Raw genomic sequence first — 24,420 nt, forward strand, 5'->3', positions numbered from 1 at the left:
TTTAAGACAGTGTCTTTTGTTAAATGCTAGGATTACATCCTACTGAGGTAATGCATCAGGGGGTTTATTCTGCCTGCAATGAGAAACAAGGATGGTCTTAAAGTGCATGGATTAGTTTGACAACAATTTTAGGAAGGAATGATTTATTTTGGCTGTTTTAGAATACAATCCATGATGGTGGCAGGGACGTGAGGCAGCTGGTCATATTACATCTATAGTATGGAAGGAGGAAGAGATGAATACTGTTGTTCAACTTGTTTTATATTTTTTAATATAGTTTAGAATCTTATCCTACACTTAGGTTGGGTCTTCACATCTCTGTTATACAATCTAGATCTGTCTCCTAGGTGACTTCTGTCAAGTTGACAATCAATATTAACTATTTAAATTGGGAAGGAAGATGTAGTAGATGTTTTCTTGTCTTGTTCTTTTGCTATGGTGAGACATTGTTTGTGAAAATAAGTTACACTGGCATCTATGTAAAAAATGAGTTTGGTTGTAAAAGCAAGCGTCCACAGGAAGTCTTACCAGGGACAGTGTGCTGAGCTCTTGGTAGCTTTGAACACTTAAAAAGAGAAGCCATTTTTGAGTATGTTCATCTTTTCTTGTTCTTAAAGATATGAGATTATGTCTTTTAAAAATTAATGGTAGATGATGTGCTTCAGGTCATAGGAGAGTTGAGTGAGGTCCCAAAGACTGTAATTTCCTTCTAGAAGTGCATGAGACAGGCAGAGGCTGCTGCGAGGCAGATACTTTCACTGGGAAAGGTTTTTCCCTGGAGTTTCCATATCTATTGTGAAGGTCGAATGGTGTGGACAACGATTGTTAGCTGAACAGAGAACTTCAGAACTATGGGTTTGGAGTACAAGATGTCTTGCTTCATACTAGAGACTGTTTGTAATCCAGTTTTTTTACTGTTTGTGGCATTTTGTATCCAGAGGTCATTCCTTTTGGTAGGTGGAAGTCAGTAATTGTCCTCTGACTTCCACATTTGTGCTATGTACTTCCCATGCGTCCATGTCCCCCTCCCCATACCCAGACTAAGTAAATATAAATGCTGTTTAGAATTTGATTTTTAAGTTTTGGTCTCAGAATTTGCAGATTATTATTTGAGGTAGAATCGGGAAATCATTCTTCAGTTGAACAGAAGGTGTTATTTTTTCAGTCATTTGGCATGAATATGAAATGATATGTAATTATTATCAAGATTTTGTGCTTTATTTGCCTAGAGAGAAGCTGGAAAACACCTTTTTTTTTTGGAAACAGATTTCTCATATATCCCAGAATAGCCTGGAAACCTGAACTTCCTGGTTGTCCTGCCTCCAACTTTGAATGCTGGGGTGATGGCACGTATATTACTACACTGTGTTCCTTATTTGATGTTTTTATGAAAACCATTTTGTCCCTTTTTTTTTTTTTTCTTGAAACCATCTCTTGGTCCATTGAGATTAGTATATCAGTGGTAAGGAGACTTGTTTAGTAATTAGAAGAGGAAGTAGCAGCTACTCATGAGGGAGCTGTAGGCACACTGAGTACACCTATGACCGGATGTTACAAAATAAAGTTAATGAGAATTACAAATACACCCGAGTTCAGTGTATCTCACCCTCAACGTAACACTCCTTGACAAAGACAGCATTCTTTTTTTTTTTTTTTTTTTTTTTTTTTTTTTTTTTTTTTTTTTTTTTTTTTTTTTTTTTTTGGTATTTTTGAGACAGGGTTTCTCTGTGTAGCCTTGGCTGTCCTGGAACTCACTCTGTAGACCAGGCTGGCCTCGAACTCAGAAATCCGCCTGCCTCTGCCTCCCAAGTGCTGGGATTAAAGGCGTGCGCCACCACCGCCCGGCCAACAGCATTCTATAATAATGTTTTGTTGTACTAGAATGACAGCTGAACTGCTTGTTTTTAATCATATTTTGCTGTGTTCTCATTGTCACAAATTAACCTAGTCTCATTCTTACTCTGGAGGTTGAAGTACTTTAAGTGTATAGAACTCCAACAAACCATGTTACTTGGTTAAAAATCCAGACTATACAGATGTGGATATTTTTCTTTTCCGTGGGGGAATAAAGGACCCCTGTGGTTCCTTTCTTAATGTTTTATTGACATTTTGTCTATTTGCCTTAACTTACAATAATTGCCTTAACTTGCAATAATCAATATTTGAGTACTTCAATAGTAGTGAGTTTGATTTCAGAGTAGTCCAATTTTGTTTTTTCTCTAATTACATATATACATACACATAAATAATATACATATGTGTGTGTGTGTGTGTGTGTGTGCTTCATAAACACAAGAGAGTGAAGATATGTACCTGTGCCTGCAACATGAAGATAGCATTGTTCCTCTTTTGCTGGTTTGTAGATAGCATCTGGCTTTAACATATCTAGTGGGCATGCATATTTTAGCTGGAAATGAGCCTGGGTTTGGGGAAACAGTGACAAAGTATATACTCTATCTTGTTATACTCAGGAAAGTAGTCTATATAGTTGATAGAAATATAGCAGAATAGGCTTCCTTTACTTTAACTCATTAAATACGAAGGTGCTACTATTAAATTGTTTAATGACCAAATATGCTGTATTTGGTTTCGAACTCTGTGAGGTAGTTCGATATTTAAAGATTTAAAATGGAACTGGTAGTATGCCTACAGATAAAGCACTTGCCTTACCTGCTGCTGACTGTGGAGTTCTGGATCGCATGGGTAGTGGAACGAGAAGACCAACTCCTGAAAGCTGTCTTCTGATCTCCACTTGTGTGCCACTTCCATCCCCCATGCACACAGGAGAATAAAATAAAATCTAAAATTAATTCAAAAGAAAATATATGGTATAGGCTTAGATCAACCTACCTACCTACTTCCTTTTTTTCTCTATTTCTTTGTCCATCCGTCCGTCTGTCCTTCCCTTCCTCCTTCCCTCCCTTCTTTCCTTCTCTTTGAAATGGGGTCTTTATATACCTGTCTGGCCTGAAATTCACTACATAGACAGGCTGGCCTTAAACTTAGAACTGATAGACTTAACTTTGTAATCACTTAATTTTATTTTATGCTTTATTCTCTATCATTAAAAATTAATTAAAAATATTCCTGGTGGGCTGGAGAGGCTAGGTTTAATAATTAAAGCCACTTGCTGTTATTGCAGAGGATCTGGGTTTAGTTGCCAGCACCAACATGGTAGCATACAATCATCTAACTCCAAGGATGCCAGATAATCATGTGGTACGTGTAGGCAACACATTTACACATAAAATAAAAATTAAAAAAGGAAGTTTTAAGAAAAAAATAAAATATTTATGGGAAACCAGTTTACTTCTTTGTTATTTACTTATTTTTATTTTTAAAATTAAATTTATATATGTGTGTGTGTCTGTGTGTGTGTGTGTGATATGAGTGTGGGTATATTCAGAGGTCAAACAACCTTTGGAAGTCATTTTTCTCTTCCCACCAAGAATTCTAGGGATAAACTCAGGTGGTGGCTTGAGTGTATGTTTGTGTATCACGTATGTGTAGGAGATCTCAGAGGTCAGAGGTGGACTTTGAATCCCAGGAAACTGAGTTATAAGAAATTGAGGATTGCCGCTTGGGTGATGGGAGTCTTTTGCAAAAGCACTAGGTGCTCTTTTCCACTGAGATATTTCTTGAGCTACTAATTTTATGTTTTATTTTTGAGACAGGATCTTTTATCTCAGGCTAGCCTTGACCTTGCTATGTGGCCAAGAATATTTCTACTGTCTGGATATACAGGCTTGTACTACCATGCCAAGCTTCTGTGGTACTGGAGATAGAACTCCAGACTTTGTGCATGGTAGATATTTCTCCTTTCCTTCCTTTCCCTCCCCTTTCCCCTTTCCTTTTCTTTTCCCTTCCTTTTCTCCTCCTCCCCCTTCCTTCCTCTCCTCTACTTTTTCTTTTCTTTTTTTTTTTTCTGAGACAGTTTTCTCTGTGTAGTCTTGCCTGTCCTGGAACTAGCTCTGGGCTGAAGACCAGGCTGGCCTTGAACTCATGGAGGTCTGCCTTCTTTGCCTCCCGATTAAAGGAGTACGACACCCCTGTTTGGCTGCATGCTTTATATTTCTTGCTCTTTTAAGATTTATTTTTGGGGACTGGAGAGATGGCTCAGTGGTTAATAGCTCTGACTGCTCTTCTGAAGGTCCTGAGTTCAAATCTCAGCAACCTCACGCTGGCTCACAACCATCCTTAACGAGATCAGATGCCCTCTTCTGGAGTGTTTGAAGAACAGCTACAGTGTACTTGCATATAATAAATAAATAAATCTTTAAAAAAAAAGATGTATTTTTATTTACCTTTGTGTGTTGATGTGAGTATATGCTATGTCTTTGCAGGTGTCTGCATAGGGCAGAAGCGAGTCAGATCTTGTGGAGTCATAGCCATTTGTGAGCTTCTGATGTGGGTGTTGGGTACTAATTTCAAGTCCTTTGGAAGAGAAGAGCAGCACGTGCTCTCATCTGTTAAACGCTTTTGCACTTACAGTTGATATTTCTAATACTTAAATACTTTGATTTTCTTTCAGTTACCAAATTATAATATAGTATCTTAAAGATTTATTTTTAACTGTTTTATATGTGAGTATGTACATAAGAATGTAGGTACTTGTTGGATCTCCTGGCGTTAGAGTACTGTTACCCACTGAGCCTTCTCTCAAGCCTCCCACTTTTATACTATTATACCTTAGTACCTGTTGTATAATCATAAGGACCCAAGTTCATATTTCTAATATACATGTTAAAAAAAAGCCAGGTATCATTATGCATCTCCATAACACTAGTGCTCGGAAAGTGAAGAGGAGACTCTGAGCTCAGTGAGAGACTCTGTTTCTAAATAAAATATAATAAAGTAAGGTGGATAGCAATAGAGGAAGACATTTGATATCAATTTCTGTCCTACACATACATACACATACATGTGTATCCTAATGCATATATACAAACACAAAAAAGTACAGATATGTTACATACACAAAATAAAACAAAAACATTTTTTAAAAGATTTATTTATTTTATGTATATGAGTACACTGTTGCTTTCTTAGACATGCCAGAAGAGGGCATCAGATCCCATTATAGATGGTTGTGAGCCACCATGTGGTGGCTTGGGAATTGAACTCAGGACCTCTGAAAGAGCAGTCTGTGCTCCTAACCATTGAGCCATCTCTCCAGCCCCCTCAATCTTAAAATATTTTAAGAATTTTCTTAGATATTCTGGTACATGCATGCAGTCCCAGCATTTGGGAGGAGCAGGAAGTATTCAGGGGCATTCCTAGTTCTGTAACAAGTTCAAGGACAGTCTGGGTTGCTGAAGAATTTGTCTGAAAATACCAAAAACAAAATAGAAAGTACTGTCCATGTTGGAAGAGGCATACCATGGAAATAGACAAAAGTTACACATTAAACTTTTCCTCATCTTCACAGAAAGCTGGTTTTTAGGTGTACTTGTTTGCTACCATGCTATTTGCCAATGAGGGAGAGTTAAAGGGACATAGGAAGGCAAGAAGAATGTGGCCAGGCAGTGGTGGCGCATGCCTTTAATCCCAGCACTTGGGAGGCAGAGGCAGGCGGATTTCTGAGTTAGAGGCCAGCCTGGTCTACAGAGTGAGTTCCAGGACAGCCAGGGCTGTACAGAGAAACCCTGTCTCGAAAAACAAAAAACAAAAAACGATGTAGTTATGTGTGTCAGTGAATTTTGTTATTAAGAATCATATATCCTTATTGCAAAGTATTAATGAGTGTTTACAGTACTTTTGTTACAGAGGTATTGAGAAAACGTGTTCTTTTGAAAAATAAAAGATGTGTGATACTTAGTCTGGAATTCCAGGTTAATATTTTGTTTTGTTTTCAGGTTATTCCTCCTAAGGAGTGGAAGCCAAGACAATGCTATGATGATATTGATAATTTGCTTATCCCGGCACCAATTCAGCAGATGGTCACAGGGCAGTCTGGACTGTTTACTCAATACAACATCCAGAAAAAAGCCATGACTGTGAAGGAGTTCAGGCAGCTGGCTAACAGTAGCAAGTGAGTCAATTGAATTTATGTTTGTATTTCTTCCATATACCAAGAGGTATATGAGGTAAGAAGCCAGATTGACAGAGAAGCCTGAAAAGTTTGTAATGAAAAGCAGGAGCCTACTTTGTCATCTCTTTTTTCATGTCTGGTTTCTGTTCTTCAAATGACGGCTTACTCATATTCGATTATTTCTAAAGAAATTGTTCCACATTTTATAATCCCATTTGTAAAATCTAGAAATGATTCTATTTTTTTCTTTTTAGTTGGCAGAGGTTTTTAGTTCTTTTTAGCTTTGTTAGGGAAAATTTTATTCATAATTTTGTTTAAGACTAAATGAGTAATAACAATTTAAAAACAACATTGAATGAATAGGAAAACATTTATTATATCAATTATCTATGATATATAACAATTCTTAAAGTTGGTCTCTTAAGCTAGCTCAGAATTATAAAAGTCAGAAACCTGGGAGTCATGTAGATGAGTGATTAATCTTAGAATTTCTGCTATGTTTACTATTAAGGAGGGCTGCTGCCTGAGAACTTGGCTGGAAGATTTGTCCACGAGGGGTCTTCTTATGAGGCTCAAGTCCATGCTGCTCATCCTTTAAGTGGAACTTTGAAAACGTGTAGAAACATGGATATATTACTGTTACCTTTATCCTACACTGGTCCTGCTATCCACTTACACATCTTTAAAAAACACTTTTGAGTAAATTGTAGACATTGGCTGTCCATTTTATCTTAAGTACTTCTACTTGTCTATGTAACTTTAGAGTTCAATTTTTGCTTTTTCTTTACTTCTTTCTTTTCTTCCTTCTTTCTTTCTTCCTTCCTTCCTTTCTTTTTCTTTTATTAAGTTTGTTCTATTATAATTTCATACACATTTTTTTAATTGTTTTATTGGATATTTTCTTTATTTACATTTCAAACTTTTTTTTTAAGATTTATTTATTTATTATAAGTACACTGTAGCTGTCTTCAGACATACCAGAAGAGGGCATCAGATCTCATTACAGATGGTTGTGAGCCATCATGTGGTTGCTGGGATTTGAACTCATGACCTGCGGAAGAGTAATCAGAGCTCTTACCTGCTGAGCCATCTCTTCAGCCCCCTCATACACATTTTTAACATATTCTGGTACTATACCCACTACCCATTCTTATCTCCCTAACTCCCGTGTCAGTTCCCTTTCTTAATAGATTCCATTCCCATATTTTGTTTTGTTATATGACTTACTGAGTTTAATAAGGGTTGTTAGAGTGATCGTGGGCTTATAAATATTGAATGGAGCCAGGTAGCCTCACCAGTGGGTATACAACTGAAGATAACTGATGACATTTTTTAAATAAAGATTTACTTATTTATTATATGTAAGTACACTGTAGCTGTCTTCAGACGACACCCCAGAAGAGGGCATCAGATCTTATTATGGGTGGTTGTGAGCCACCATGTGGTTGCTGGGATTTGAACCCAGGACTTTTGGAAGAGCAGTCAGTGCTCTTAACCACTGAGCCATCTCTCCAGCACCCCAGAAATCTTCTTTTCCAAATCCATCACTAGCTAATAGATTCCCCCTTCCTTTACATACAGTTGACAGTCCAATATTGTCCAGACCCATAGTAGACAACCACAGGTTCAGTAAGTTCGTGATTAAAATGTCTGTCTAGTACATGGCATATCTTTGTTACTTCTCTATCTTTCTGATCCTACATTGTTTCTGCTTCCTCTTTGGCAGTGTTCCCTGAATCCTCATATAGTGGTAGTTGGCTTCTTCCAGAGAAATTGAGTAGGTACATCATATACTGAATGGGGAGAAGAATGAAGTCTTACTTTTGTTTTTGAGGCAGGGAGATAGCCTGTCACTATAAAGCTTAGGCTGACATTGAATTTGTGGTCCTTCTGTCTCAGTCTCCCAAGTTCTGGGTCTATAGGTATATGCCACCATACCCATCAAACTTTTCTTTCTTGAAGAGAAGACTATTAAAGAATTTATGGATAATTTTTAAACCTTAGTGTTTCTTATGTGGTATTGGATGCTCAAAATGAAAATTTTAATCTGAAACTGGGGTTCAGCTCAGGTGTTTTTTTTGCCTGGCATGCATGAGGTCCTGTGTTTAATCACCAGTACCCATGAACCTGGCTTGATGATATATGCACCCCACTCTAGAGGGAGAGGCAAAACGATCATTAAAGGTTAAAAGTCATCTTTAAATCCCCCTAAAACTGACTATGCCCCAACTTCCGCTCTTCTCTCCTTTTCCTGTAAAATCTGAGAAAAAAGCTCAACCTTAGAACAACAATAAAATTTCCAAGTATTTTAGAAAACATGCCAAACCTAGTAGAGAAATCAAAACCATTGTTTAAATTTCTTGTATGGTTGTGAATGGAAGCAAATCTTGGATGAATTTAGCTGTTAAGTTATAAAAGCAACTTGTGTGCATATTTGACATAGTATACAGATGGCAAAGAGTCTTCTGTTATTTCTAGTGGGGTGTAGAAATTAAATTTTGAATTAAAAAATATACTAGTAGACCCCATTCTTTTAGATCTTATTGAGAATGGGACTTTAATTATAGATTGAGGACCTCATCCATACTACTAGGAAACTTTATTAGCACATGTACATGTGTGTGCATATGTGTGAATATGTGTATGTGTATATGTATGTATGTTTGTGCATGTTTGTATGTAAGTATGATGTTTGAGCATTCATGTTCCATATAACTTTTCTGTGGTGGTCTTGGGACAACTTTGTGGAGTTGGTACTAGGATTTGATTACAGGTCTTTAGGCTTCTGAGGTAACTACCTTTATCCACTGAGGCACATTATTATTATTATTATTATTATTATTATTATTATTATTATTATTGTTATTATTATGCTGAGGATTGAGCCCAAGGCCTTTTGATCGCTAGCTAAGTTCTCTACTGTTGGGAAAAAGCAGCTGTCAACATGGCTATGCAAGTATCTGTGGAGTAGGTTGGAGAGTTTATGCCAAGTAGTTGTATGGCTGTGTTTTATGGTAGATTTATTTTTAGCATTTTGAGAGTTTTCTACATGATTTTTGTAGTGCAACACCAATTAGCACCTCTACTACATTCCCACCAGCCTATGTTGTCAGTTGTTTTCAAGATTGTAACCATTTTGACTATGGTAAGATAAAACTCAAAGTGTGTGTGTGCGTGTGCATGTTCGTGTGTGTGTGTCTGTGTGTCTGTCTATTTATCCATCTATCCATCCATCCATCCATCCATCCATCCATCCATCCGTCCATCTATCTGAGACAGGGGTCTTTCTATACAGCTTTGCTGTTATGGAACTCACCATGTAGGTCAGGCTATGAACTCATAGAAATCTGCCAGCCTCTGTCTCTTGAATGTTGGGATAAAAAGCATGAACCATTATGTCCAATTATCAAACTAGTAGTAATTTACATTTTCTGAATTGCTAAGGATGTAGAATACATTTTGAGATGGCTTTTGTTACCTGAACCTCATGTTTGAGTCTGCTATTTTTTCATTGGTAAAAATGTCTGTTTTTGTACCTGTACCATGTTATTTTGTTACTATATGATTATGCTTATATTAATATAGCTCAGTAATATATCTTGTAATTTAGAATGGCAAATGCATTCAGCGTTACTTATTTGTCATGTGTCTTTATTTTAGATTGTTGATCTCTTCTTGTTTTGACTTTAGTAGTTTGAATGTAGAAATTCATCTATTCCTTTTAGATTTTAATGGAATATAGGTTTTAAAAATATTTTCTTCTAAGGTTCTGAATTTCCTTGGTGTCTGTCATAATGTTTCCTGTTCATTTCTGACTCTGTTAGCTTGGGTTCTTTCTTTTGCTGAGTTTGGCCACGGGTTTGTTATTCTTAGGTATTTTCTCAAAAACAAGCTATCAGACTCATTAATCCTTGTATTGTTCTCATTCTTTCTGTTTCATTTATTTCTGCTGTGACTTTTATTGTACTCACATTCTAGATTTAAATTTTATTTGTCTTTTTTTTTTTTTTTTTTTTTTTTTTTTTTTTGAGACAGGGTTTCTCTGTGTAGCCCTGGCTGTCCTGGAACTCACTCTGTAGACCAGGCTGGCCTCGAACTCAGAAATCCACCTGCCTCTGCCTCCCAAGTGCTGGGATTAAAGGTGTGTGCCACCACTGCCTGGCTTTTCTTATTTTTGTAAATTCTTTAGTAGTATTAGTAATTATTTTTTTGTGTATGTATAGATATATGTATTTTAATGCATGTTCCTAGGATTTCTGTTATAGGAATACTTTAAATGTTTCCCAGAGATATTACTTTGTTTTAAGATCTAGAATTTTTTTAAATTACTCTTATTTCTCATGATCCACTCATCATTAAGTAACAAACTGTTTAATTTCCACAAGTATGTGTATTTACTAGAGATTTTTATCAATTTCAACTTTGATTACATTGTGGTCAGATAGAAAACATATGAAATTATTTGTTTTTATGAATTTTTTTTTCAGATTTATTTATTATTATACATAAGTACACTGTAGCTGACTTCAGACATACCAGAAGAGGGCATCAGATCTCATTATGGGTGGTTGTGAGCTACCGTGTAGTTGCTGGGATCTGAACTCAGGACCTTCGGAAGAGCAGTCAGTGCTCTTACCCACTGAGCCATCTCACCAGCCCCTTTTATGAAGTTTTAAGGCATAGTTTTTGCTCTAGAATATGGTCTTTCAGAGAATCTCCCATGAGCCACTGAGTATAGTATATATTTTTTCAGGATTGGCAGGAATATACTGTAAAGGCCTTTTAAGACCACTGCTGTATGCTGTCATTTAATTCTGATGTCATTCTGTTTCTATTTTCTTCAGATTACTTTTCTGTTGGGGAAAATGGTATATCAGTGTCATTTGCTATTACTGGATTAGAGTTAATTTTATGTTTTTAATTCTAATAGTATGTTTTTTATGAGATTGGGTGAACCAGAGATTGGTGAATAAATTCTTAGGATTGTAATTTCTTCTTGATTAATTGTTCTTGATTAAAATGAAATGTCCTTTATCTCTTCTGATTAACTTTAAGTCTGTTGTATTGATTATTAAAGTAGGGGCATTTGTTTGCTTCTTGGTCTCTTATGTGGAATATATTTTTCCATTCTTCCACTTTAAAGTATTGCCTATCTTTTAAACCTGAAAATAGTTTCTTTAGACAATGGAAAGATGGATTTTGTTTCTAACTCCATTCATGTAGCCTGTGCCTTTTGATTGGTGAAGTAAAGCTATTTCGTATTTATAGGTACTATTGAAAGGTACAGGTTGATTACATCAATTTAATTTATTTTGCTATTTATGTTCTTATATTAGTATTTTTATTGTTTGTGGTCCTGTGTTCATATTTTGTATTTCAATAATTATAACTTCATTTATGTTTTTCTAACCTTGGCTATGTTTATTCCTCTCTTCTCTCATAAGTGTTGTTTCTAGACTTCTCTGCAGGGCTTGTTTGGTAGAGATGAATAATAACAATGTGATAACAATAATTATTTTCAGACAATATCTCATGTAGCCTTTGCTGTTCTGGATCTTGACCAGAATGGCCTTGAATTCATAGATATTAGGCTATGCCCGCTTCAGTTTTTTGGTGGTAGTGGGATTAAAGATGTGTATCACTATGGCTGGCTGACATTAACTCTTTTAACCTCTTGATACTAGAAAAACTTTTCTTTCCTCTATTTTATAGCTTTCCTTCACTTTATGAATTTCTTTGCTTATTTTCTTCTTAAAACAAAAAAGTATCTGTCTTACCTACTTTTCTTGTTGCTGTGACAAAATACCCAGTTAAATTAAAGAAGTTAAATTAAGGAAGAAGTATTTGGTTTAAAGTTTCAGATGATTTGGTGTATAGTGTCTGAGAAAGCCATGGTTGTCCATAGTCAGAGCAAAGACCCGTAGTGAAGGCTGGTACTCATCTTGCTTTCTTTTTATTCAGTCCAGGGTGGAACTTTCCACAGTTAGGGAAGGTCTTCCCACTTAATTTATTTTAGGTAATCACTTATAGATATCCTGTTAGGTTGAACTTCATTATATCTTTCATAATGATATTACTACTTAAAATATGAAATAATTCAGAGAAGTATATTTCTTTAATTATTTTGTGAGAGAAAACTTTTTTAAAGACATTTTAATTTTTTTCTTTTATGTGTATGGATGGTTTGCCTGCATGCAGGTCTCTGCATGACTTGTATTAAATGGCAGCAGAGGCCAGAAGAGGGTGTTGGATCCTCTGGAATTGGAGTTTTATGGTCTGTTGTGAGCTGCCATATGGGTAGTAGAAATCAGACCCCAGTCCTTTGCAAAAAAAGCTATTGTCTTTAATGGCTGAGACATTTGTTAATAATCAAGATTTATTGTTTTAATTTCCATTATGTTCGCATGTAGCCATGTAAGTATGCATGTATGCACGTTTGCATGTATGCCTGAGTGCCAGTACTCAGTGGGGTCAGAGTTTTGGATATCTTAGAGCCAAAACTACAGGCAGTAAATGACCTCTTGTGGGTACTAGAAGCCAAAATTGGGTCCTCTGCAAGAGTGCTCTTACTGAGCTCTCTCTGTATATTTTCCCCCATACATAGAATTTTTTTTTCTTATTTTTGAGACAGGGTTTCTCTGTGTAGCCCTGGCTGTCCTGGAACTCACTCTGTAGACCAGGCTGGCCTCGAACTCAGAAATCCACCTGCCTCTGCCTCCCAAGTGCCTGGGATTAAAGGTGTGTGCCACCACTGCCCAGGTTTTTCAGATTTTTTTTTTCATACATAGGATTTTATGTAGTTCAGGCAGGACTTGAATTTACTCGGTAGCCAAAACTGGCCCAGAACACTTGATCCTAATGCCTTTGCCTCTTGAATGTTGAAATTATAGGCATGATGTACCATCATGCACAAGAAGTTAATTGTTAATTTCAACATTTCTTTTTCTTTCTTTCTTTCTTTCTTTCTTTCTTTCTTTCTTTCTTTCTTTCTTTCTTTCTTTCTTTTTTTTTAATTATGATCTCTTTCTAGGCCAAGTTGGCCTTAACTCTTGATGTAGCTGAGATACTTTTTCTTTCTTTTTTTTTTTAAAGATTTATTTTATTTATTTTATGTGTATGAGTACACTGTAGCTGTACAGAAGGCTGTGAGCCATGATGTTTGTGGCTGGCTGCTCTACTGCACAGATCGCTCCAGTCCTGCTCGTTCCAGCCTTACTTGCTCCGTCATAATTCACTGTAGCTGTCTTCAGACCCACCAGAAGAGGGCGTCTGGTCTCATTATGGGTGGTTGTGAGCCACCATGTGGTTGCTGGGATCCGAACTCAAGACATTTGGAAGAGCAGTCAGTGCTCTTACCCACTGAGCCATCTCCAGCCCTGAGCTACCTTTTCTAGCTATGATTTTCCTTCTATCTTCCAAGTGCTGCGTTTATAGGGATGTGCTACCATGACATATTTAGGTAATTCAGGGGATTTGTTAACTCTGGCATTCTGTCTGATAGACAAGCAGTTTATCAAGGAGCTGGGTTCCTACCTCCAGAGTTTGGCTTTTAATTTAACTTAACAATAATAACAAAAATACAGTGTAGCTGGGCATTGGTGGCGCACGCCTTTAATCCCAGCACTTGGGAGGCAGAGGCAGGCGGATTTCTGAGTTTGAGGCCAGCCTGGTCTACAGAGTGAGTTCTAGGACAGCCAGTGCTATACAGAGAGATCCTGTCTCGAAAAAAACAAAAAAACAACAACAAAAAAATACAGTGTGATTACAGTATACACAATAATCTCTAAACTGGTGTAGTCAGCATGGCAATATTTTAATGACATTACATAGAAGGCTTACCTTATGTTTTAATCATTAACTGCTGGCTATTAAGTCTGATAGTTAATATTCATTGTCAGATTGACAGGATCTAGGATTACCTAAGACAAGTCTCTGAGCATGCCTGTGAGGGTTTATTTATGTTAGATTGAGTTGGAAATATCTACCTTTACTGGATAATGCCATTGTATGGGCTGTGATCCTATGTTGGAAGAGAAGGAGAGCTGTACTGAGAACTAGCATTAATTTTGCTTTGATTTCTGAGTGCAGATGCATGCAGATGAGTCATCTCAAGCTTCATTGCTAAAGTGAACCCTGCTTTTGTCAGAGTATTTATCGCAGCTATAGGAAAGTAACTCTTACCCATTGTATTTCTAGTTATGCTACTGTGTCCTTCCTCATTTGTTATCGTCTGTATCTCTGTGTTGGCAAGAGAAATTTATGAATTTAGACAGAGGGTATATAAAATTTTGACATGATATGCTCTGGAAAGATGGTGCTAGTTTATTCTTCCACTCTTACTACACAAGTTTTTTCTTTTTTTTTCTGTCCTTAATAAATATATTAGGTAGCACCAATCCAATAACTATAGAGTATCTTATTTTAGTTTTGCTGTCTCAGAATTTTATAAAGTTTTCTTCTCAATTTTCTATAGATGTTCTGTTTTTCTACATAAATTTGTATAATGTTATATAATTGATTAAATATTTTAGAAACATTTTAAAAGCTAAAGAATGATGCCTTTATTGGTATGTTTTTATAAACCCTACTGATAAAGAATATAAGAAATTCTATAGAGCTTTAAGGATAAAATCATTTATATATTACTCATTAACTTTGATACCATGGGAGTATGCAATATTTTTATTTAGAAAGTAAATTAAATTAGATTGGTAGAAAACCTTAAAATTGCCTTACTGGTTTGTGGTTTTAATTTTTAATTTTTTATAGATACTGTACTCCAAGATACTTGGATTATGAAGATTTGGAACGCAAATACTGGAAAAACTTAACTTTTGTGGCACCTATTTATGGAGCAGATATAAATGGGAGCATATATGATGAGGTATATTTACACTTATGTTGTGGTTTTTAAAAGATTTTTGATGAGATTGCTTTTGATTTCTATTTTTAGATAGCTTAGAAGTACTCAATTATATCTATTTTATCCATTATATTTTATTTATTTTTTTGGTATCTGTACCTTTTAATATGAGAAACAGTAGGATTCTTTCCTTCTTTCCTTTTCCTGTCCTTGCCTCTGGCTCACTTTTTCTGTTTTTGGTTGGTTTTTTTTTCTTTTTTTGTAGTGTTGTTTGTTTACGTTAAATTATGTGCATGTGTGTATCTCTGTGGGTAAGGATATGTATGTTTGTAAAGAAGCTTGTGGAGGTTAGAGGGATTGGATCCCTTGGAGTTTAAGTTATAGGTGGTTGTGAGTTCTCTGATGAATACTAGGAATCAATTTTAGGTCTTCTAGAAGATCAGCATTCAGTATTAATCACTGAGCTATTTTTTTCTGTCTCCCCCCATCCCTATTGCTGTCTTTGAGCCAGTGTCTTAGATAGTTCAGGCTAGTTTAAAACTTGCTGCTTAACTGAGGATGACCTTGAGCTTCTGATTCCTTTTCCTCCTGGTTGCCATGCTACAACTGTGACAGATGTCAATTAATATATAGGATATATTGAGGTTGCCATAATTTCTCTAACATAACTTATAGTTATTTATAGTAATTCCTCTCCTCTTATATATGGAACATAGTAATGAATTACTCCTTTAGGGCCAGAGATGCATGTCAGTGACAGAACTTGCTTGTCATGTGTAATACCACATTTTGCAGTCCTGGGTTCAATTCCTTGGGCTGTAAAAACAAACAAACAAACAAACAAATAAGTAAATAAGTAAATAAATGGAGGAAGAATAAATTTCATTATGTATTTAATAAGTGAGTAAATTGTAGATTATTTTTGGAGTAAATATTTTGTTCCCCCAAAATCTTCCTTGTTCTCTATGCATTGATGTCCATTGCTAACCCTTGCCTGAGTTTCCTTATTAAACTTTTTTTTTTTTTTAAGTTGAAAACTGCAGGTCTTAGTTAGGGTTTCTATTGCTACAACAAAACATCATGACCAAAAAGCAAGGTGGGGAGGAAAGAGGTTATTTGGCTTACCCTTCCATATTTCTGTTCATTTTATTGAAGGAAGTCAGAACAGAAATTTAAACAGGGTAGAAACTTGGAGGCAGAGGCTGATAAAGAGGCCATGGAAGAGTGGTGCCTCTTTTCCATGGCTTGCTCAGCTTGCTTTCTTACAGTATCCAGACTACTAGCCCAGGGATGACACCACCCAAAATGGACTGAGCCCTGTCCATCAATCACTAGATAAGAAATACATTACAGATGGATCTTATTGAGGCATTTTTGACAATTGAGTTTCCTCCTTTCAGATAATTCTAGCTTGTGTTAAGTTGTGTTGGCATAAGACTAGCCAGCAAAGTACACAAAAACGAAATTCAGAACATCATGACTTCTTGTATATGAAAATTTTTGAGTTATTTCTGACCTCAAGAAAGAATTTTATCAGCATCCTTTTCTCTCTAAGCATGCATTACCTATTAATAGGCTCCAGCTTCCTTCAGTGATATTATTCTCATATTATAGTGACTCTTTCCTTTCTTATAACATAATTCATTGTAGCCTGTTTATGAACATTATGTAGTTTAGATCATTTAGTGTATGTTCTTTCTTTTTTTCCTTCCTCTCATTCTTCATTCCTCCCTTTGGACAGTTTCTTGCCATGTAACCAGACTCATCTTGAAATCTTGCCCCTCTGCCCTTTGGTCTCTCCATCCCCAGTTCTAAGTTTATAACTATATTGTATCAGATAACCTTTATTTTATTGCCAAATAATTTTTTGAATTACTAGCTATAGCTCATTAGTTTTAATGGCTTTATGGAATTTGACTTTGTAAATAAGCAATAGTTTGTCTTTTTGTTATTTGTTATTTGGGTTCCTTTTATTCTTAGTTTTTATGAGCAAGGCTTCTATGAATCTTCTGGAAATGTTTCCTAAGGCAAAGAAACATACTTTTCTGTTGGTATAATAGACATGGTTATAGATAAATACCTGAATTGCTTTAGAAGAAAACATTGCAGTTTATAGTCATTCTTCTTGGACAGTGTTTGAGTTTTTGTTCTTCTTTAGCCTTCTGTAGATTTTAGCTATTCTGTTAGGTGTAGTATCTTGTGGGTTTGCTTTTGTTTTGTTTTGTTTTGTTTTATTTTATTTTCCTCTTGAGATGGATTCTTCAGTTTAACAAACAGCTTCAATCTGTAGATCAAGCTGGTCTGGAATGTACAAGTTTTGTGATTAAACATGTGCGCTACCATGCCTGGTTGTCTTGTGTTTTAAAATTGCATTATAATATCTGCCCCCTCAAGTCCATTGGCTTTTTGTGGAATATATTTGTTTTCCATTCCACTCTACTCTTCTCTTTCCTTTTTCTCCTCTTGTACTCTTTCTTACTCTTTTGTTTCTCTTTCTCTTCTCTCTTCTTTTCCATTCTTCCCTCTCCAGTCTGTTCCTTATTTTTCCTTCCCTTCCCCTTTCTAACCTCCCCCTCCCCTTTTTTCTTGTGCCTTCCAGTCCTGTATCTTGTACTTCCTACTACCCCACTTTAAGCTCAGAGCAGACCACACTACCTGATACTGTCCTGGTTCTCTTGAATCTGCGGATGAAACACGTGCGTGTGCACGCGCACACGCACGCGCATGCACACACACACACACACACACACACATCCTTTATTTTTAACCTTCCTTATGGCTCAGCGGCTGGGCTCTTCTAAGCCTCTCACTGCTAACATGCCCTTGCCTTCACTCAGCACTTCTAAATCTGCTCTCATCTTAGTTGCTCAGTTATCTTTACTCCTAGCTCAACACTTCTAAATCTTCCCTCAACTTAGTTGCTCAGTTATCTTCTGTGAAGCCCATTGGTCTTGTTGCCCAAGATGCTTTCGGGCTGCTTTCCCTTTCTGCCTACATTTTGGAAGATGTCCCCTGTAGCTCCGAGTCTGTTCCATCTTTCTCTCCCTGTCTCTTGATTCTTTTCCTCTCTCCTGGCTTGTAGGAACCTGGAAGTCCCTGCTCTTTCTTTCCATCTAGCCATTGGCCACTGGACATCTTTATTGATAGATCAAAAACCATTTGGGGGTGAGGACCTTCAGTTAGTAAACAGATTCCCGATCAAAGCATCAGAACCAGCTTCCTACACAGTCCCCCCAGCCCCTCTTTTTAATTAAGACAGAATCTTACTCCAAAGCCCTGCTTGACCTAGAACTTGGTATGTATTTCATTTCAGCCTGGCCTCAAACCTCTGGTTATCCTCCTGCATCTGCTTTACCAGGGGTAGAGTTATAGGTATGTGCTATTATGCCAAGTTTTGGTTTTGTTTACTTTTTTTTTTTTTTTTGAGATAGATTACTATAGCTGAGGCAGGCCAGAATCACTATGAAGCCATATCTGTCATCCTTCTAATGGAAGTTCTACCTTCATGCCTTTAATTGCAGCTCTTGTAATGCTGAGGCAGCGAATTCCCAGCCTCAGATCAGTGTTTGTCCAAGAACACTATATGGTGAATGAAGTTCTCTCAGCTGTAATTTGGAATGCCACAAAGCCAAAATTGTTAAAAAAGAAAGGAATAGTTGCTTATTATAATATATTTTTCGGTGGCCGGTAGGATTGTACTATGACTACCCACATGACAGATCACAAGTGTCTGGAATTCTAGTTCCAGGGGATCTGACACTTTCACACAGAAATACCTGCAGGCAAAACATCAAGTCACGTAAAATAAAAATAAAGTTAAAAAAAATTAACTTGTGAGCTGGAGATATGGGTCAGTGGTTAAGAGCACTGACTGCTCTTCCAGAGATCCTGAGTTCAATTCCCAACAACCACATGATGGCTAACAACCATCTGTTGTGGGATTCAATGCCCTCTTAGGGTATGTCTGAAGACAGTGATAGTGTACTCACATAAAATAAATAAATAAATCTAAAAAAATTAACTTATTTGAATTCTTAGTTTTAGTTCTTCTCCTCCACATTTACTTCCCAGTCTTTCCCACTCTGTTTCCTGCTTAAACCTGTGAATGCTCTATCCTTGTACTTTTATATTACATGTATTCTACTGTTTCTCATCTCTAAATGTCTAGGCTAACATCTACTGCTCCCAGTGACCATGTTCTAGCCTTTTACTTCTTCAGCTTAAATAGACAAATCCAAAATGAAAATAGTGTCTGTGTATGAGAGAAAACATTTAAGTTTCTGCCTTTCTGGGCTTAGGTTACCTCACTTGCTATATTTTCCAATTCTATAAATTTTCCTGAAAGTTTTATGATTCCAGTTTTCTTTATAGCTGAATAAGATCTCTATTGTATATGTGAACCACATTTTTCTTAGACATAGCTATTGTGAATAAAACATCAATGAACATGTTTGTTGCAGGAAATATTAAAAAGAATATTTGTATCCTGTGCTATGCCGGGCACGGCAGGCCACATAGCTCCAGCAGGGTGTTCTCAACTTGGTGGTCTCTCTGGCTTGGAGCTGCTGAAATGTTTTCCCTGGCGGGTCGTTGCCATGTCAGCCCCACGCAAGGACCACTCACCCTGCAGTCAGTGGCCATAACACCCAGAAACCCGGTAGAAACAAAACTCTAGAAGCTTATAATTAATCAGTCAGATTTATATATCAATAAATTCTTAATACACAAGATGTCCACACAATAAATTCAGAGCCAATTAATAATGGTACAAGCTGCCCACCTAGATTAGACAAGTTACCCCAATTATTCTATCCCTATATGATATTAAATCTACCTGTGGCTATTTAAAACTACACAAATTCTGAATCATCCTGCTCAATGCCCTCCATCTTGCTTGCTTCTCTCTTCCGAGTCTGTCTGTTTCTCTGTCTCTGTCTCTCTCTGTCTTTCTCTCTCTTCCTCCCTTCTCCTTTCTGTCCTTGTCTGTCTCGGGTGAGTACATATGAGCATGTGAATTCAGATGGTTGAAGAGCCCAGAAGTGGATCAGATCTAGAGCTGGAGTTGCAGGCAGTTATAACCATTCATTATGGGTGCTGGAAACCAGAGTTTAGTTCTCATGTCTTTGTCAAAAATCATATAGCTGTTACTTGTTTGGGTTTTGTCTGGTTCACTCCTTTTAGTACGTTGATTTAGCAGCCTGCTTTTGTGATAGCATGATATTTCTGCTATTCTTATTACTTTGCTGTGCAGTATAACTTGAAGTCAGATATACCGACAACTCTGGCATTATTCTGTTTGATCAGGATATTTTTGGCTCTCTGGGCTTTTTTATACATCCATACAAATTTTAACAATATTTTTCTCATTCTGTGAGGCATTAGAATTTTGGTGGGGATTTCATTGAATATATATACATCATTTCACAATATTATTATTTTTTTGTTTTATAAGTATGGGGAGTCCTTTTATCTGCTAGCATCTTCCTCAATTTCTTACTACTTCCTCTTTTGTTTTTTTCATTGAGATTGTATTTTATTTATTTATTGTATATATGTGAGACATACTAGAAGAGGGCATTGGATCTCATTACAGGTGGTTTTGAGGCACACCATATGGTTGCTAGGAATTGAACTCAGGACCTCTGGAAGAGCAGTCAGTCCTCTTAACCATGGAGCCATCTCTTCAGCCCCAAAATTGTATTTTTTCTTTTTTCAAAAAAGGTTTATTTATTTCTTTGTTTTATGTGTTTGAGTACAATGTAGCTCTTTCAGACACACTGGAAGAGGTCATGGATGCCATGACAGATGGTTGTGAGCCACCATGTGGTTGCTGGGAATTGAACTCAGGACCTCTAGAAGAGCAGTCAGTGCACTTAACTTCTGAGCCATCTCTCCAGCCTCAGACTATATATATATATATATATTTGTTTTGTTCTTGTTTTTGTTTTGTTTTTTGAGACAGGGTTTCTCTGTGTAGCCCTGGCTGTCCTGTAACTTTGTAGACCAGACTGGTCTTGAACTCAGAAATTCGCCTGCCTCTGCCTCCCAAGTGCTGGGATTAAAGGCATGCGCCACCACTGCCTGGCTTCAGATTGTATTTTAATAACCACATTTCTCCTCCCCTTTCATCCTTCCCTCCCTCCAAAAACCTCTATACACTGTTCACTTTTCTTTCTCAAATTCATGTCCTCTTTTTCTATTGTTATTGTATGAATATATGTATTTGTATATACATTAATATTTTTAAAGATAACTAGTTGAGTCCACATGTCACTTATATGTATGTTTTCAGGACTGTTTGGCATTGGGCAACCAATTGCTGTGCTCTTTTCTGGAGAGTGTCGTCTCTCCCATTCCCAGCTTTGCTTAGGTGCCTGTAGTTCTTCAAGTAGACTTAAGGCTTTGCTTTCCCCTATCCAGTTTAATGTACATGTGGTGTGTCCTCAGCTCATGTTTGTGCAGTCGTATTGATGAGAATTTTATAACTCCTGATTTCACAACAGAGACTCTGATCTTTTGATTCATATAGTCCTGCCCCTTCTTCTGCAATGTTTCCTGAGCCTTATTTGTAGTAGTGTTTGTAGATGTAACCACTGGGACTGGTCTCCACAAGTCTGCATTTTGATGGCTGTGGGTTTTGTATGGTGTTTCCATTTGTTGCAAAGATAAGTTTCCTTAATGAGTGGTAAAGGTAACACTTACCTGTGTGCATGAAGACATATGTTTATAGATTATAGTTATGGATTATGTTGGTTTAGCAAATTAACCATTGTAGATTCTACCCTAATGACCATGATTTTCATTAGTATTGAGTAGCAGTTTCTAGTTTCAAGCATGGTCTGTCTCTCTCTTGTTGAATGGGTCTTAAATACAATTAGAGAGCAGTTGGTTACCAAGTGTGTGTTTTCCTACTATACCTGGGGTATGCTGGTCATTGATGTAGTTTGTAGGTACCCTACATAGCTGGGTAGGACTGTTGGTACTTTCCTCCTTTGGAAGCTTCCCTCCTTCTGGTACCATGACAGCTTGTCCTCAGAGAGGGGGTGGGGCATCAGGTCAGTTCTAGCTCAGGGCCTCTGGCCATGTTTCTGAATTATATGATGTCTTCAGCAGTAGGGATTTACCTTTTACCTCAATGTGGAGACCAAGGGCTAAAGTCTGTATGTTTGGGAGTTTCGTAGACAGCTCTGGCCAACAACACAAAAGAAGGCTTCTCAGGTCTGGCATTGGGGTTTTTCTCAGGTAGTTTTTGGCCTTTGAAGGGAATACTATCAGCTCAAAAGAGAAAAACTCATTAAAACTATATATGTACACTATGTATATTTACACATTGGATTACATGCATTAAGTGATTTTTTTCTAGGTAAGTAATTAATAGTATATCTTGTGACTTTTTCAGCCATATTGTTATTTTACCTCCCTCCATCCTTCTATATTCACCTCCATCCCTCCTTCCTATTTTCCTTATCCAGCACTTGAATCATGCCATTCCCCTTTAGCCCTTCTCACCTGTTTTTGTATTTATCTACGTCTTATTCCCCAATGAACCCTCACTTTTCCCATTTCCCTGACCAGATTTCTTATAATGTGCATTTCCTTCTCTGTTGTCCCTCAAATGCCTTATCTTGGTAGTAGTTTGCTTTCCTGGTTTCTGAAGTTACTATGGGATATGTACTGGCATTTGAACATTTGAAGCTGAGAACATCCAAGAAGAGAACACATACAACATTTGTCTTTTGGGTCTGGATTCCTTCCTCAATGTGATCTTTTCTAGTTCCATCTGTTTACCTGCAGTTTTTATGATTTTGCTTTTCTTTACTGCTGAACTGTTGGGGTCCCTCAGCTGCAAGGCATCGGAGTTTGCCACTGCAGACTCAACTCATATCTGCTGTGCGCCTGCTGGCTGGCACGTATACAGCTTGAAGACATCTGCTGTTGACCTCCTCCCCCACTGTGGACTGTGCCTCCATCCATTCCGCTGAGCTGAGACCTGCAAGAAGCCCTGAGTTTACACCTTTAGCCCTGCAGCCAGTTTCCCTTTGACATCCTCCTAGACTTTGCTCGCACTCTTTCTGACTCCTCCCTAATTCCTTATGTTATTCAAATGTTGTAACCAGAGATTCATAGTATAGTGTAAAAACATGAAATAAACAATACTACTTACTGAGAGGCTGAGATAGGAAAAGCAAGATTTCAAGACCATTATGTTGTACACAGCCATACACTGTCACATACAAACAGGCAGAAAGCATATATGGATTGTACAATATTGGACCTATTTCTCCAATTACCAAATTAGACCACTGGATGACAGCCAACAAATTTCTATTATTTCATACTTTTGAGTTTCAATCTATTAAGATATGTTGGCAATACTAGTTTTCATATTGAGATATTAAGGAAAAGTGATTCTTCCTGCTATTTTTGTTGCTAGAGGTGGAATTATGTTTGTGTGGGTATTAAAAGATTACTTTCTTGCTTCTTCTAGGGTGTAGTTTTGCTCTGTATGTTGGTGTTTTTCCCTCTATTACCCTTTGTAGGGCTGGATTTTTGGAAAGATATTTTGTAAAGGAATGGCATGTTTCTTTCTTTTTTTTTAACTTATTGCATTATGATGAGAAAAGTTCCATGATTTCAATTTATCTGAATTTGTTAACATTTAAAAACATATTTTAAGTAAATAGAATTAAATCACATTCTTGTTTCCCCTTTGTACCGCAGCTCCTCCCAGAGACCCCCCCAATACCTACAATATCTTTTTTGTCATATTCCTTAAAATTCATAAAATATTATAACAATAAAAATGAGTATTATAAAAGTTGTTTGATATAAAACAACAATCAATTTAACAGTCTTATGTAGATGCTTGTCTACAGCAATACTGAAAATACACACGTTTTTCTTAATATAAATTTTAAATAACTCCAAACGTATTAACTGTATATTTCAAAATAATACACCACTACTAGTATTTTCTTAAATGAACATAAATATATAGTCTTTTTGTTTGTTTTGTTTTGTATTTAGTAGAGTTTAAAATCTTGGCTCTTAATGTGGTACAAGCCCAAAATAAGAACAATTTTTAGACATTGGGTGTCATTGTAATAAGGCTGTATTTCAATAACCCTCACATCACCAAAGGATTTTACCTCCATCATAGCTAAGCTGAGAGTTGACAGTTCTGCTGCTCTGAGGAAAGAATTGTAGGCACGAATTTTGGATACAGACTTTCTGCTATGGTCAAAACTATTGAGTGAGTGACTTCATTCTCAGCCCACAGAGAACAGGTTATATTCATTTAAGAAATGGTGTGTGTATTAAGATGATCTATTCATAAAGTCATTCACCATCTGTTTCAATGAACAATGGTTCTGCTTGGAGGGTGGCACAGACATTAGGTGATGGTAAGAATCTGGTTCATTTGGAAGAGTATTCATCTCAGAGAAAGAGTAACTTATAGAGCTACAAATGTCAAGCAAAGCATTCAGTCTCACTCTTTGTTGTTCTCTTTCCTATAAGCTACCTC

General features: G+C 36.8%; 1 protein-coding gene across 2 annotated transcripts in view; it reads left to right on the top strand.

The window, feature by feature from the left end:
- Window positions 1-24,420, top strand: part of Kdm4c (lysine demethylase 4C) — a 184,391-nt gene that overhangs the window by 14,707 nt on the left and 145,264 nt on the right. Inside the window, exons 3-4 of one of the 2 annotated variants that reach the window (XM_031377684.1) lie at window positions 5,856-6,031; window positions 14,801-14,915. In XM_031377684.1, coding sequence (XP_031233544.1) covers window positions 5,856-6,031; window positions 14,801-14,915 — 291 coding nt within the window. Of the gene's footprint in view, window positions 1-5,855; window positions 6,032-14,800; window positions 14,916-24,420 lie in introns of those variants that run through there. The other variant, XM_031377685.1, reaches the window with a different exon arrangement.

The sequence above is a fragment of the Mastomys coucha genome, unplaced genomic scaffold (genome assembly GCF_008632895.1).
Source record: "Mastomys coucha isolate ucsf_1 unplaced genomic scaffold, UCSF_Mcou_1 pScaffold18, whole genome shotgun sequence".
In the NCBI taxonomy this organism is placed as follows: Eukaryota; Metazoa; Chordata; class Mammalia; order Rodentia; family Muridae; genus Mastomys; species Mastomys coucha.